Consider the following 15425-nt stretch of genomic DNA (forward strand, 5'->3'; position numbering starts at 1 on the left):
GAATATCGTACGAGATTCACTGGACTGGGGCGCGAACTTGGGATCCCAGATTCGCATTAACAATATGTAACCGTACAACGCTTTAACCAACTGCACCACCGAAGAGATCATTACTTGTTAAAGCGGTTGGACGGACTTTATACGATATGGTCTTTATATCAATTAAACTAGATAACACAGAAGAAAGACATGATATTTTGGTTATTTATAGCAGAGTATGGTATAATTTTAATGGTCCGGCCCACTTGACATCTCCCTAGGCCGTATGTGGCCCACGATGCGAAATGAGTTTGACACCCCTGTGTTAAACTATAATCAAACGTACAAGGAGGACCTTAGCTCAAAATGCATTCTCTTTAAAACCTTAATCTTTTTGATCTACAAAACATCAACTTTATATTTCAATGAGTGCCATTAAATAGTAGCCTAAACAAATGTCCATTCACCTGAATTGTATATGTGTTTGAACTGTACAAGGGGCCAGTACTGTTCGACCAACGGAAATGTGTTTATTTGACTATACATTACATTACATTTACTAACATAAAATCAGTTATAAGCCAATCATGTTACAGAATAAAGGTTTCTAAGAGAATAGATAATATGCACTTTTATAGCCTACCCAACCCAAATATCATCTATATTCTATAAGAACAACCAATCTGCCCACATCTTGACTCTTATCCCTATATCACTATAATGGACGTTGCACAATCGGTGTGACAAGCACCCAGCAACTAAAGTCTTCAGCAAGAGGTGGCGGAATGTCTCCCAGCCTACAGTATGATTTATGCGTCATGTTTTGAATATATATTCAAGTAGCACATAATATTCAAACCAAACCCACTTTCTACTTACTTACAGGCCACACAGTTCAAACAACTAGTTCAGTGAGTAGGACTAACATAACATTGTGTAATGTTGCATTGTTAATAGTTATGTGGTTCAGATCTCGCCCGCCTCCAAATCATATGACTGTCACAGGTGTTGCTATCAACACGCAGTCCTATGCATACTCCTATGATCCAGTACAGGTTTTACAAACCTCCTTCTCTAAAAATCCAAACAACTGTCTCGTGATTTGTTGCACACACCAAGAATAGAGTACATTCGATATGGAGTACTGCAGGTAGTGATGGGGAAGCGAAGCTCTGTGACGCAATACACCATTATAAAATAGGGCAGAGGTTTAATGTCTGCTGTGGCTACAATACAATCCTGGATCCCTGTACTGGAGCTGGAGTATCTGTTACGAACTGTTTATAAGGAAGTGACTAAGCATTCCTCCATTAGTGTGTTTTGTGTGTACAAGAAACGTTGGAAAGCAGCATGAAAACGATTGTTCTGTTCGCGTCTCTGGTTCTGGGCTGCCTGGCTCAGATACCTCACCCCTGCAGTAAGTAACCAAGTTAACAGAGTATGTGATAGAGACACCTAGCATTGGGAATATCTGCTTTCTATAAAAAAGATGACCTATTACCTACTTTATGGTCAATGCTTAATTTTGTTCCGTTTTAAATGCAATATAATGGCATTTTACTTGGGTCAAAGAACATATTTAATGCAAATTGTGTCAGTAAAATCATTCTTAACTTCCTGCCCTAGAATCTCCACCTCTTCTGACAGGTAGCCTCTCTGTGGTGAGTTTCCTTTAAGGGGATTTTGCCAAGCATACCCTGTATCGACCCCTTTAGTGGCATATCATTGCAACATTGTACCCTGCAAAAAGTGTAGGATACACAATATACTAAAGATCTCTATACATGGTACAATACAAAATCAGACTAATTTGACTCCATTTCGACTAAACTCCAGATCAGTTACCAACTAACCCATCCTCCTGTATTTGTGTTTAAATAATTTAATTTCACAAGAATTCAAAATTGTATTCAGAATTCGTCCTACACCTGTTGTTCAAATATTGGTTTATAATTACAGATTGCTCATCATGATCTGATGGCCAGTGCCAAATATACCTATGATGCATTTGGGCAGCGAATCCGCTTCAGAGAAATTGGATCTTACCAGAACCAGACATTCTGGATTGATGCGCTGCTGCTCTTCAGAGAGGTAATCAACAAATCTTCCCAAAACATCTGATGTTTCTCTGCTAAGTCTAAGGCCAATTATGTGTGGGGGGAAAAATACAATGATAAGCATTGCCACCCCTTTAAAGAAATGTTTTATCAGGGTGTCATCTATAAGATCAACCATCATAACCGCACGTGTAAGAAGGAGAAATTAAGGGCAGACTTTCATCCTATGGAAGTTCCTAAAAATGCAACTCTGCTGGGGCAAGTCATCTTGGGTGGCTCCTCTGGTCCAGGAGAGGGTCTTCTGGTCAATAGCTGGTATGGAGAAATGAAACGGGGTAAGAACAAATGAGAGTTCGTTTTGTGTTCTTTGGTGTCCCTTCCTCTTCTCACATCTGTACTATTGTTGATCATGTGATGCTTTTGTCTACAGGGAAATATGTGAGCACTGTAACGGAATTCGGATGTTTGCCAGTCAGCACTTTATTTCACACAGAACGAACTGGATGGATATTGACAAGGTTAGTCTGCATTTATTTAGCAAAAGGCTACAACACATTTGGTACTTAAAAGGTTTTATTATATTCCTTGTGTATGTGTGGTATATCTGATCATTCCATTAGCTAATAGTATATTAAAGGTAAATATCCATAGATGTCTGATCTGTATTCTCTGTTCATTTCCAGTTTCTTCAACATTCTCCTTGGAATTGAGGACCCTCAAGATTTCTTCCCTCCTGAGTTCTGTCAGGATGCAGTGCCAGACAACAAAGGAGAACCTGCTGACTTCTACAGCCTGTTTTTTGAGTAGCAACAACAAGTTCAACAGTCTTTTATTTGTTCTTTATACTTAAACCTGTGCTAATATTAATTAGATCACAATCATATATGTTTTAATTTGCTATGAAAGTTTTATGAAGGAACAAAATGTAACTTTTATAGGAGTTAAAAGGGATGACCTGCAATAGGCATTTTTCAAGACATGTAATCAAACACTGGGATATGTTACTATATTCTACCTTTAAGCTTCTATTTCCAAGCAACACTGGAATAGTTTCTGTGTCATGTGTAAAGTTGACTGAAATTTGTAATCTCTCAATACTATTTTAGTCCAGCTTTACACTGGCGTTTTCCAGGCTGCACCCCTGATCAAACTTAAATTGCACTCAATCATTGTCACTATAAAAAGGGAATGTATGAATAAACAGTAAGTTCTGATCACAGTGACAATATTGTTGCACAGATTTCACACACTAATATATATATATATATATATACCTACGAGACATTCCTGGTTAAGGCTACACCCATTTACTAAATCACTAGGAAAGAGGCATAGTTGTATGATATTTAATTAAATCCATTCACAAAGCAATCGCAAACAAGTGTTCTCCACCTCCTGATCTCAGGATGTGAACAGTCCAATTCAGCACAGTAGTACCAACTAGGCTACTATGCAGCATGTCGTGGTCTGATTTGGTAGCAGAAGTAACAAATTCCCCTCAGATCGCCTACCTCTTGCACGCATACATCTGCAGTCATCCCCCCAAGGTCCTGGCCCACCGTTTCCAACCAAAGTAGCCTGGCATCAGGGTCCTCGTCCGAAAACTGCAGATATAACCCAGAACTTCGTAATACTCGCAGAGACTGCTGAAGAACCTGATCAGCTTTGCCTCTCCCTTCCCTGGATCTCAACAAGGCATCCGTTGTACCCTTATCAATTATTAGGTCTAGGCTTTCAGAGCCATAGTGTTGGTGGAGTTCTGTACAATCCAGTTCTAAGAATTCCAGTCTTGAATCAGGATTACGAGGTTCTGCTGCTTTGGTTCTAATTTGTTCTTGCATAAAGCGCACAGCTACTGGGGAAATATCTGCGCAGGTAACTTGCACTGCAGAGAAGGAGTTCTTGTATATATCAAGACCTAAGGCAGAGGTTCCGCAGCCCAAATCCAATACTTGGAAAATAGTATTAGAGTCAGGTTTCGAATGCAGCAAGGGCAAGATAAAGTCCTGAACTGTGCCAAAACCAAAAAACCACTCAAAGTTTTTAAAGTTTGGTGTTCTGCCGCGGTTTTCAGTGTAAAACCGGTCCCACGTTGCTTTCTTATCCATGTTCTCAATTAATTCAGCTGGAGGAATAAATACATGTGTTAAATAAAAAGAATCAGCCAACATTTTCCATTACAACTTCATGTCTCATATTAGATCCCTGATGATAAAGGTGTTTATAAAGCTACAGGAAGTGTGATGAATGATAACGCTAAGGCAATGGTATAGCCTGTGACGTAGCGTACTGGCTACGAGTTAGCAGTTCAGAATGGCATGTCTTGTCTTTATGATAATCATGCGTCTAGTTGAACGTATATTGTGTAGCAAACATACTTGTAAGTGAAGAATGGTTCCTGGAAATCACCGACACAAGCTTTCCTAACCTTTTGTATGACATTAGCAACACGTTGGACATCAACGGCGCCATGATGATGCTCGTTGAACTGCGCAAATGCGCAGACTGCACGTGAAACGCGCATGCGCGTCAATTGGCCCAATTTATTTACCAAAATATTGGACATTGTGCAAGACAACGACACGGCCCCTCCGATCACCACCAACATTCATTCACATCCACACGATGCATGTCTTATGATGTGAGCATACTATTACATGTTACCATATATGTGAATGACTTTAAACACAACATTCTTCAACACATGGTAAATATAAATTGTATATTTATTGCACAAACATACAAAAAATATATATATTAAGACAGTATACAAGATGACTAGCTACGAACAATTCTTGATTTGTTTCTAACTGACAAATCTATTGACGCAGTGACATTTCTAAAGCAACAACAACTTTGTGTTACAATACATGAAGCTCACGTCCCATTCTTAAACTGTCATTTTAACATGGTATTCATACTAATGCCAAGTGTGAATAAGTCATGTTAAACATAAATAGTAACTATGCCTTCTTACAGCACAAGTAAGTATGTACAGCCGTGTCTTAGACAAAGCACTTAAATTAAAATAAATGTTAATTATTTTCTTATCAGATCAGTAAAACTGTTAAGTATTTTACTAACAGAGCTATTTTTAAGCCTTTATCTACAATTGATACACATTTGAATGATGCCGTGCTTGTGAAAAGTTTTATAATAAACGCTAAAGCTTTTAAAGTACAACTTGTGCAATTTATGATCATGCCACTTAATGAGGTTATGAATATCCTTCAAGAGTCAGTGTTAACAGTTTTTGGCTTCAAGTAGAGGCTTAATTTTTGCAATACACAAAAGGCAGCTGTGTGTTTCTGGCTAATACATTTGGCATCAAGTTGTACATGCCAGGTCATGTATTCATATTAAACAAGACTATATTCGACATCTCTGAAAACTTAACTGCCATGTCTATTAAAATTAGATATTTTAACCACATTAAACCACCAATGATGCTACTAACCCCTACCATACACCCCATCTAAACATTTTACCTTTATAGGCATATATTCTGCTTTTTCACATAGAACAAGCCCAGAGGTATGCTACTACTTATATCCAACTACTTGTACACAATCCACAAACTTTAACCTCAAATTCTGTTTTACACAGCAAAAGAAGGGTCAAGGTGTTTCAGCACCCCTCCTACAAGATGGAGGCTGCCTGTGACAAGGACATGAATCCCAGTGGCCTCTCTTAAGGGGGATGCTTTCGCTGTGATGCTGTCCTTGACTGGTACGGCTATTTTGGCCGGGTCTGCCAGGACAGAGTCCTTTCCCTGGCAGATCCACTGGAGGGCGCTAAGGATGCAGGGGAAAACAAGGGTGTCGCTCTTGTGTTTGGCCATCAGGGGGAGATGGTCATGGATGAGCCCCGCAGCCTTCAGCCCCTCCTCCTCGCCGGTATGCAGACGCCAGCTCTGTTGGTTGTCCAGGCAGCGGGTCAGCATGTTCTCCACAGATACATTAAAGTTCTGTTGGTCTGGGGGAGTAAAGGTCTGAGTGTGAGAGAGGGACAAATCCCCACCATGCTGAGAACATGGCATCAAAAATGATGGTCTAGTAGTAGTTACATCTCTCAGCTCTCCAACATATACCATGAGAAAATGTTTTTATGTATGGTCAACAGCATTTATTTTGTTCCATTTGTACCAGTTCATAGTGCAATGTAAAATTTACTTAAAAATGATCACAGCACATCTTTAAAGAAAGCCTCCATATGCACCCAATTGTAGACAATGGTAGCCTTACCTGCATTACATGATGCTGTGGCTTCAGTGATGTTGGGGCAGAACACAGCCAAGTCAAAATGACAAGGCTATAGGGGGGGGAAAGGAACACTTGTTTGCAAAAAGATGAGTTCAATATGGATATTTTGTGGAGCTGGTCTGCATAGGTCAACCACAACTACATATTCGTTGCTGTGCAAAAAGATTACAGCTGCAACCTAACCAAATCTGTCTTAAGTACATTGAAAATGTGCTGTATTTGGAAAGAGATCACTCCAATCTATTCATTTGGCTCTCCTTGAAACTATTTGAAGTTTGTTTGATTTGTAGTGTGCCCTTTTTGGTTTACACAGGGTGACCTAATTCAAGCGAACCACAAGAACCACAAGTATTGGTACACATTGTTCACTCACCACCAACAGTTTCAGCATGGCTGCACAGTCTCTCTCTCCCGTAGCGTTGAAAAGAAGCACTCGGACCACAGGTCCACTGTGCGGGTAACAAGGCATGGGAGTACAAGGTCAGGTCAGTGTATTGGATTTGAACTAATAGTTTGCATCATTTCAGTGCCCATGATAGAAATTGATACTGCAATCGGAATACTGCAAACTTAACTACAGAGTAATGACATCTGCTACAGTTATGTATTCGTATAAACATGACATTTTGCTAAAAACATTTCCAAATCTCCATGCTCACCCTGCCCTCTTCTCATGCTGAGCGGCAGCATGGTTGAACCAGTGGACGCATGCCTGCATGCTGCGCATGGTGTGGGCTCCATCCAGGAAGTAGGTGACAGGGCCGTGCTCCAGAGTCTGTGTGCGGCCAGGCCACTCTGTGTCTGCTAGTCCTGTGGACCAGAGAAGTGGAGCGATGAAGGGAGGGCAAGAAAGTGTTTTAATGAGCCAAAAGAAACCACCATCCTGTAGTACCTACACCAATTACAATAACTGATTTGCTTTGTTGGGATCACAATGTAATTTCATTAGACCACACTTCATGTATTGCTTATTGTGGCCAGTGATTGACTGCCTACCATTGCAAATGTTGACTTGGCCAGACAATAGTAATTTCATAGCAAGAATAACATGTTATTTACAAAGAGCTAGTCTAATTATTCTCTATGACTATAGAGGTGCTCTATGACAATGCAATGAGCATTGCATAAACATGCAAGCAGTCAAATCAATAAACAAGTGATTTAAGTTTCTGGCCCGTTATAATATTAGTTTGAAAGTACGTTCAAAGCTGAATCTTACACTACTTTCTGCTGCAGGGCGTAACAGCTTAGTATCTGTATTCATACCACCACCGTTAAACGTGTGAGTGGTAGGAAGGAGTTTGACCACTAACACACAAACAATTTATTGACACATCACACATCAACATTCGGATACTGGAGTTCACCTTTTGTTCACGTATGGGTTTGTTACAAAAGAGGGTTTAAGAGTTATTCAGCATGACTCACCTTTTGCCATGATTGGGCTTAATTGGAAGGCTGACGCCAACGGAACAGTTGTGGTTTCACTTGTTAGGGATGGGAGGCCATCTTCTGTGGGTGGACAAACAGTTAGGTTGTGAATAAAGATTGAATGATTACTATATGACTTAATTACTACACAATGTTGGTCATAATCAGACTACAACTAGGATTTGAAAAGATGAAGGAAGTAACTCAAAAAACATGCAAAATGAACACAAAAATACCAAAACACTAAAGAAAGCAGGTGTACACTTTTTGAATCTGACACAGCCACATGCACACACACGCACACACACCGGGCAAGCAGCGTCTCTGTAGCCAGGTGTGGCTGAGCTGCAGGGCCAGGGAGGCATTGGAGTACTGATGCTGCCCAGCCAGGCCCAGATGCAGGGTGGCCTCTGCTCTGTACTCGTTCAGTTCTGGGCACATCGACAGCGGACACTGGGAAACACACCAAAGAGAGGATGGACAAGACCCAGAGTAAGGACATACAGATGTTTGCAATTCTATGTTTCTAGTATCGCTGTTGATCTGATTGATTTCCCCTTCATTGGGATTGATTAATGACATTATAAATATGTTTGTTAGATCAGGCTAACCAGATAAATATGTTTTAGCAATGTTTTCACAATCTGCATAAATCGAAGGCTCCAACAAAATTTGATTCATATGACTTGAACACCAGAAATTTATATTTTCTACATATTCATTCAGTGAGCTTCAAATACAGCCTCAACATGGAGCAAGCCTCCAACCCAGAGGGTATAAAGGCCTCTATGTACTTCAGTTTTGTACAAGTATGTCTGCTTTCATTACTCATATACTCCACTACTTAAAAGCTATATCCATTAGGAGGCAGGTTAGACAAAAATAACATTTGAATGTGACAAGAGGAACATTGAAAGCTCAAGTCCTTAGCATGAAGTTTATTACTGCCTTAAGAGAGGTTGACCAAGGTGAGAAGGCAATATTTAACTTCTCATCAACATTTAATTTCCATGGCATTTCAAGGGCTGAATACATACATTTTTACATTCTCTGTTTAACTGTATTTTGTGCTTTGTCAATTTAATGAGAAGTCTCTCACCCCAATCTCCACAGCACGCTCTTTTAAAACGGTCATAGGCCCTTCAGGTTGCTTCACAGTGAAGGCTGGAACCCCTGGCTGGGGGGACGTCCAGAGAACCATTTGATTAATGACACGTTTCTGTAGTTTGATGATTGTAACTTTTTCTGCTATGTGATATCAGTACTGTTGGATATTATTTATTATTGCTTTGTATGCAGTTACAGGAGAACATGGAAGTCACACAAATCAAATGGTCAAAAAGGGTGAAAGAAATAAATGTAAAGAACCACAAAATACACACAAAAACAGAATGATGAATTCTCGGAGTAAGTTATCTTTCTAACATCGCAATCACCTTGAAGATGCCCCCTTTCTGCCAGGCAATCTTCTCAATGGTATCCCCCAAGATCTGGGTATGATCGATACCCAAAGATGAGATGCCACACACCCATGGTCTCCTGTGTGTGTGTGTGTGTGGGGGGGGGGGTCAGTTAGTATTCTCTTTCTCACCCTCTCTAGATATCACTAGGAATACAATAATTCCAGTTAAGGACAACAACAAAAAATATGACAGACAACACTCATTTATAAGACTTTCTTGACGTGCTGCATTTTCTATTGTGCAAATGTTAATATTGTTTAGCAAATTTCATCAGTTTATATTCTGATCGACTACTGTTTTGCCACAGTCCATGCTGCCACTGCTCAACATAGAGTAAGTAAGTTCTACATTAGCAATGTAACAGTTAACTTCCAGAGTAACCTTCCCTACATTCAATCTCAGAACAGCTGTTTAATATATTTGAAGGGGGTACAAATTAGGAGCACATGGACCTCACAGTTACAGATTCTTCACAGGTCAGGCTATATTTGGAACCATGTTACAGCAACTTCACTTAAATCCCTGTTGCTATTAAGTTAGCTGTAGTCTAACATGTTGTCTTAAATATAAGATAAATTACTTTTAAATAGTTTTAGCAGCATCTCAGGTGTATGGATAAATATATGGTGTTGCATGAGAGCGTGGGGAATGGCTGAAATGAGTGAGTCTTGCGGCGAATGTGAGGGACTTGAGTCCTGCAACTTTGTGTGTTGTTTATTCAAGTAGGCCTACAAAGAAATAGGCCTCTCCATGTGGTCACTTTATGTTAACTATTTATTCATTGAATTTACAAAAAATGTGCCATATCATGATTTATATTTAGTCATTTTTACATATTACATATCACATACATGATATGTATGTCATCGTTATTGGGATATGAAAGGACCTTTATCAGGATATGAGATTTTGGTCACGTCGCACAGCCATTTTGGCATTTTACCTGATTATGTTTGTGCAGTCATAGGCTCCACCAATCCCAACTTCAAGCAAAGCTAAATCCACCTAGACAAAGAGGAAAATTATCAATTTACTAATCCACAGTTCATGGCAAAATATTCACCTGGAAACAATCTTCTTTGCACTTGTAAGGTGACCATGAGGTTGTCACTGTTTTTGAGTTTAAAACCAAACATACTTTGCCTGACAGGCTTACTGGAACTAGGGTTTGCAAGGATGGCTCAACGAGTTGGTGTTAATTTACTAGCAGTAAATTCAACGAGTTGGTGTTAATATACTAGCAGTAAATTAACTATCAATCAAAGCATTGTACTATATTGTGTTATAATTAGACCAACATTGAAAAGCTACAATGCAGGCAGTACTTTTGAGCCATGTGGTGGCATTGGTCAAATATATTCAATTTCCGAATGAACGGCACAGTTGAACTGTCATAACTAGCAACTATTGTGCAGTCACAAGCTGAAATCTGTCTCATATTTGCTTTTGTAAAATGTAATGCGTTTTGGGAACACGTCAAGGTGTTACCTTAATCTCCATTTTACATGTTCATACAAAAAGCTTTTTTATAAATTCCGGTTGGGATGGGGTTAGGTACTTGGATAGAAGTTTGGACAAGGAACCTGCACACCTGATTAAACTGTGCAATTTCAAATTAAGGAATCCAGAAGAGAAAATAAGGTTTAGAAGAATACTATGTGGAGAGCTTAAAGATGACTTTAGACTACATTATGAGGATGAGTAGAGTGCCAGGAAAACAAACCAACCAAGTGTATAGAGTTGGAAGTCAAGGGTGGGACACTTTCCTATTCCCTTCAAGTTCTTACTGCCTAAATACAACTAAGGGCCAACTAGGGGCTAACCATTTTGCATCCAATAGTAAGGATGATACATGAACATGACCTACCTTCTCCTGCAGGAAGATGTGAAAGGCCAGGATGGTGAGGAAGCGAAAATAGGCAGGCATTGTCTGCCCGTTACCATCCTGTGAGGGGTAGAAGTACAGGGCACTACTAGCTGCAGCTAATTATTACATTGGACAAAGGGTGCAGTCACATGATGTGCATGCACTGGTCATTATGGAACGAGAAGTCCCACATTATCTCACTAAACTTAAGTTTGTGGCTGTGGGATTCAGCTATCCTTTGAAATAGCTAAGTTGTTTAAATTAAATCCACTGATAATGGTACATGAACTGAGACATAGTTTGTAATGTTTACAAAAGTTGCTTGGCTAATGATACTATGCTGTGCGTCCTATGTAACTAAAGGTCGCTTTTCAACATTGAACTCATTCATCTTTTCTTTTTGCTATTCCTATGGTTTTGAAACTCAAATTAATTTCTCTATGCATCACTGGGGAATGTCTTATAATAACATTTAAAAAGTGTGTACCACTGGGACATTTTACCAGGCCTACCTTTGTTTCATCCAATCGCCCATAAACCTGCCAGAAGTATTTGGTGAAGAGTTCTTTGCTGATGGGTTGTCCATTAATTCTTATCCTCTCCCTTACTTGCACTAAATGTGGGGAACTACAGGGAGACGCATACACTCTTTAACCAGAATCTTTTTAAAATATATTTTTCTCTTTCTATGTCTTTCAAGATAGAAACTCTCTGGGGAAAAGGAAAATGGCATTGCAATGGCAAACGACTACAACTACACATTGTATGAGTCATTGTTATTTGATACTGATTTAGACATGCCTATAAAATCCAGTCCGAAAGCCGTAGCCTCTCAATATCTTCTCTGTGAAAGCGCACGTTGACCCCTGATGATATAAGACCAGTGGTTATATGCACAAACACACACAGCACAGTTGCATGTACAATTAATATTTAGAGTAATGCACACAAACAAAGGCTCACCTTGCCCTTGGTTCCAGTGACATGAATTATATTCAGATGGTCAAGATCCTCTACCTTTGAACCCCAAAAAAAGTTTTTTTACTTAATTTAGTTTAAAACTATATTATAATCTATAAAAGACAATGCAGAATGAGTATGCTATTTGAGTAAACTGATTTTTCAATAGGTTTGAGGATAAGGCTAGGAATATTTACAATGTGCCACCCAAGTTGGGCGACATTACATTTTTACATTGATTATTTTTTCTTACAAACAAAATACAAAAAGACAAGGGAATTATTCAATTACATTTTAACAATAAAAATTACTAAGAAGTAAACAACCAAAGATTAAAAGACCCCTACACCCACGTTGAAGTGCGTACAGCAAGTTGTTGCAGTGTGGAATCCACATAACGCATCGCTGGATATGTGAATGCCCAGTTATCCTTTATACCTACTCAAGCTCAGGGAAGCAGTGGAGGTTCCGTACCAGGCTACCCAAGTTTAACATCGTCCTAAACCATAGATTTGAAATTAATTAATAAAATTACTTCATTTAATTTTTTGCCCAGCTTTAGTGCCACCATACTTTAGTGAGAGGTTTAATTTATCTCATACTCAAAAGATATAAACAAAGGCATTGACACAGACTTACCTTGCAATTCCTTTCACATTCTAATGCACTATGCCACAGTATGCATGATTACATCCACAGTATCCTTAGTGCTACCTAATAACTGCTACCTCAACACACTACTTGTTTATTTTACCTGTGAACTGGTCGGCGCTGCACTGTCTCTCACTGTGCCTATTGCCCGGTTTGCGCAAGCACTTTATGTAGGAACCTTGTGAAATACCTGTCTCATGTATTGTTTGTTGTGTAAGTTGTTTATGTGGCACCATGGTCCTAGAGGAATGTTTCATTTAATTGTGTACAACCGTATATGATTGAATTGACAAATAAAAACCACTTGATAAATTGCCAGTGTGCTGGGTGTGCCAGGTAGCAAAGGGATCGTCATTTACTCACCTCCAGTCCAGTCCGCTCCAGGAAGCCCCTCATGGCCTGGAGCTGGAGCTGAGGATTCCCCCGCTCCCGTCGCACCTGCTCAAGTGCACTGGAATTGGTTTGTAAGGTATTGAGGGTGCACACAGCATCCTGTCGTGGAAAAATTGTATATACTGTTTAGAATTTAAATAAAACATCCATTTACTGGTAAGTTTCAGTACAACTGAAGTTATTTAATCCAGCTGATATTCACTTGACATTTACAATGTCACTTGATCAATGACAAGTTTAACTATTTTATGTAGGGCTGCAAAGGGGTTGACAATTTCTATAAAGGTATTTTCAAGAAAATGGCCATCATGTTACTTCAAAATATTGTTAATTCAAGTTTTGTCCATTGTCCGCACTTTTCTAAATGTAAATTAAGTTAAAGACCAAGATATGCACATGACATGGAAAAAACCTGGCATACAATCCCAAGTAACAGGAATCGTAAATTGCAGTCTGATTTGTTCCATAGGCCATTTTGCGCCCTCAATGACCTAAAGCAGTGGTCTTCAACCTTGGTCCTCAAGGACCCCAGTCCTGCACGTTTTAGATGTTTCCCTGCTCCAACACACCTGATTCACTTATCTAGTTATGCAGAAGCCTGTTAATGACCCATTCCTTTGATTCAGGTGTGTTGAAGCAGGGAAACATCTAAAAATGCAGAGCAGGGAGTCCCTGAGGACCAGGCTTGAAGACCACTGACCTAAAGCTTGACGGACCTTCTTCAGGTAGTGACCGGTTGCTAAGGTAGGATTGGTCAAGGCCGTCTGGGGGCAGGGCTTTCCAAAACGTCAACTGAGTTTTGGGGCACAAAGGTAAAAAATTGCAACAAAAGCAAGTTTAATTCTCATTGAGGGTGTTGTGCATCCTTTCAAACGTTTCACTTTTAATAACCTTAGTCTGAATTTGAAAGGGAGAAAATGGGCTGCATTTATTTCCTTCCAGGTGTACACAGAATACCTCATTTTACCGAAGTGAAAACATTTAGTGTAGCCTAATAATAAGCAAACATGTAGTTAGATCGCATGTGTATATTTCTGTTCATGTTTTTGCATTTCTTGTTTTTACTTATTTATAACGTTACGTTACAAGCCCATTAGCTTAACTTCAAGTTTCGAAAATGAGAATCACCCAGAAAACGTAAATTGATTCAACATAATTCGAGACTGGCGTAATGTTGCTTCATAAAGCTAACTAGCTAACATGTCTATTCCACAGCACATTTTGCACGTGGCATCTGGCTAAAGTTGACCATTTGAATAGGGGCATGTCAGCTATCTAAAACTTGTCAAACTAGCAAATTGGCTAACGAAATCTAGTTAGGTTGCAAATTAGTTAGCTTGTAGCTAGTTAGCTAGCTAGATCAGCACATTGGTTATTACATATCGCATACGAGCCACACGAAGTTACAAAGGGGTCTATATTACCTGATATTCCATTTTTGGAAACCGCGGAGCAGCCTTGGTACTTGAGCAGTTGAATGACAACGTCAACTTTGAAGTCCAGCCCTTGTGCTTGAACAACGCAAATACGGAGCTCCACTCCCGCACGCGGGAGAAGCGTACCATCGTGGGGTTTGAGTAAATTGCATGCAGGAAGTCTTAACCAAATTTGGGTGCTTCCCTTTTTTATTACATTATGCAGTAGGGGAAGCCAGCCTCAATGTGTAATCTAATTTCCGGTTGATTTATTCCTATCTTTTCAAAATAAAGGTAATGTCACAAACTGTACTTTGTAGTGCACAACGCCCATCATGCAGTCGGTGATTAAGATGTCGGTGAGACACACACCGAAAAAATAAATCGCACACAGTGCCTGTGATGAAGTAGGTGACACACAAATTCCTGGAATTATAAATAGGGCACAGTGCCCGTGAAGCCATCTGTGAGGGCTACAGTGGACAGGGGCTCCAGTGAGTGTATTGAGTTAATCCAGTGTTTTATTGATTCCAAAATTTAAGCACAGTAATATCCAGTTGTGTCATCTTATAATGGCCGGGTTTCCCAGATTCGTTAAGAAGCTCTTAACGCTAAGATCTTAGAACGCTCCTAAGAAGCTCTTAGCGTTAAGAGCTTCTCAACGAATCTGGGAAACCGGGCCAACTTCTGTCAAGGAAACAAAATAGACTAGACCAGGGGTGTCAAACATACGGCCCGCGGGCCGGAACCGGCCCCCAAGGAGGTTCGATCAGGCCCGCAGGATAATTTGAAAGTGGAAAAAATGCATAAAAGACATGGAATTAATATTTTTAATTCGCTGTAATTCATGGATTATCCGCTAAGGGGCGCACTCTTTCCATCAGAGTAGAAGACAAGCCGCATCACTGAGACAGACTGAAAACAGCAGACGGTATCAATTAATACCT

The 15425-nt window shown here is 39.7% G+C and overlaps 3 protein-coding genes across 7 annotated transcripts; 1 reads left to right on the forward strand and 2 right to left on the reverse strand.

The window, feature by feature from the left end:
- Window positions 1–1094: 1094 nt before the first annotated feature.
- On the forward strand, window positions 1095–3273 carry epdl1 (ependymin-like 1). Its single transcript, XM_047045130.1, has 6 exons — window positions 1095–1396; window positions 1606–1640; window positions 1939–2070; window positions 2191–2371; window positions 2467–2554; window positions 2720–3273. Exons 1-6 carry the CDS (start codon window positions 1330–1332, stop codon window positions 2841–2843), a joined length of 627 nt encoding a protein of 208 aa, XP_046901086.1. The 5' UTR covers window positions 1095–1329; the 3' UTR covers window positions 2844–3273.
- Window positions 3274–3386: 113 nt separating this feature from the next.
- cskmt (citrate synthase lysine methyltransferase) lies at window positions 3387–4536 on the reverse strand. 2 transcript variants are annotated; one of them, XM_047045129.1, is made up of 2 exons: window positions 4465–4536; window positions 3387–4161 (listed from the first exon to the last, which is right to left on the reverse strand). In XM_047045129.1, exon 2 carries the CDS (start codon window positions 4142–4144, stop codon window positions 3485–3487), a length of 660 nt encoding a protein of 219 aa, XP_046901085.1. In that variant the 5' UTR covers window positions 4145–4161; window positions 4465–4536; the 3' UTR covers window positions 3387–3484. The 2 variants fall into 2 exon arrangements, with proteins under 2 accessions (XP_046901085.1, XP_046901084.1); XM_047045128.1 differs by having other exon boundaries at window positions 4415–4530.
- A 46-nt stretch (window positions 4537–4582) lies between these two features.
- On the reverse strand, window positions 4583–14725 carry fpgs (folylpolyglutamate synthase). 4 transcript variants are annotated; one of them, XM_047045465.1, is made up of 16 exons: window positions 14488–14575; window positions 13780–13855; window positions 13034–13162; window positions 12023–12076; window positions 11861–11925; window positions 11572–11686; window positions 11060–11137; window positions 10136–10197; window positions 9166–9268; window positions 8829–8906; window positions 8038–8182; window positions 7727–7810; window positions 6958–7108; window positions 6672–6747; window positions 6281–6347; window positions 4583–6011 (listed from the first exon to the last, which is right to left on the reverse strand). In XM_047045465.1, the coding sequence occupies exons 3-16, from the start codon at window positions 13064–13066 to the stop codon at window positions 5635–5637; spliced, it is 1488 nt and encodes a 495-aa protein (XP_046901421.1). In that variant the 5' UTR covers window positions 13067–13162; window positions 13780–13855; window positions 14488–14575; the 3' UTR covers window positions 4583–5634. The 4 variants fall into 4 exon arrangements, with proteins under 4 accessions (XP_046901421.1, XP_046901419.1, XP_046901418.1 ...); XM_047045463.1 differs by lacking the exon at window positions 13780–13855 and having other exon boundaries at window positions 7727–7807; window positions 14488–14725; XM_047045462.1 differs by lacking the exon at window positions 13780–13855 and having other exon boundaries at window positions 14488–14722.
- Between the last annotated feature and the right edge of the window lie 700 nt (window positions 14726–15425).

The sequence above is a fragment of the Hypomesus transpacificus genome, chromosome 22 (genome assembly GCF_021917145.1).
Source record: "Hypomesus transpacificus isolate Combined female chromosome 22, fHypTra1, whole genome shotgun sequence".
Classification (NCBI taxonomy): domain Eukaryota; kingdom Metazoa; phylum Chordata; class Actinopteri; order Osmeriformes; family Osmeridae; genus Hypomesus; species Hypomesus transpacificus.

Bases quoted from the DNA above. Each gene is read 5' to 3' on its own strand.
- epdl1 (XM_047045130.1), top strand. From the start codon at position 1,330: ATGAAAACGATTGTTCTGTTCGCGTCTCTGGTTCTGGGCTGCCTGGCT. The intron at 2,372-2,466 runs GTAAGAACAAAT...TTTTGTCTACAG, and splicing joins GTATGGAGAAATGAAACGGG to GGAAATATGTGAGCACTGTA. The intron at 2,555-2,719 runs GTTAGTCTGCAT...GTTCATTTCCAG, and splicing joins ACTGGATGGATATTGACAAG to TTTCTTCAACATTCTCCTTG.
- cskmt (XM_047045128.1), bottom strand. From the start codon at position 4,508: ATGGCGCCGTTGATGTCCAACGTGTTGCTAATGTCATACAAAAGGTTA. The intron at 4,162-4,414 runs GTATGTTTGCTA...TTATTCCTCCAG, and splicing joins GAACCATTCTTCACTTACAA to CTGAATTAATTGAGAACATG.
- fpgs (XM_047045462.1), bottom strand. From the start codon at position 14,628: ATGGTACGCTTCTCCCGCGTGCGGGAGTGGAGCTCCGTATTTGCGTTG. The intron at 7,811-8,037 runs GTGTGTGTGCGT...GTCCACCCACAG, and splicing joins ACAGAGACGCTGCTTGCCCG to AAGATGGCCTCCCATCCCTA. The intron at 6,012-6,280 runs GTAAGGCTACCA...TTACTCCCCCAG, and splicing joins CACAGCATCATGTAATGCAG to ACCAACAGAACTTTAATGTA.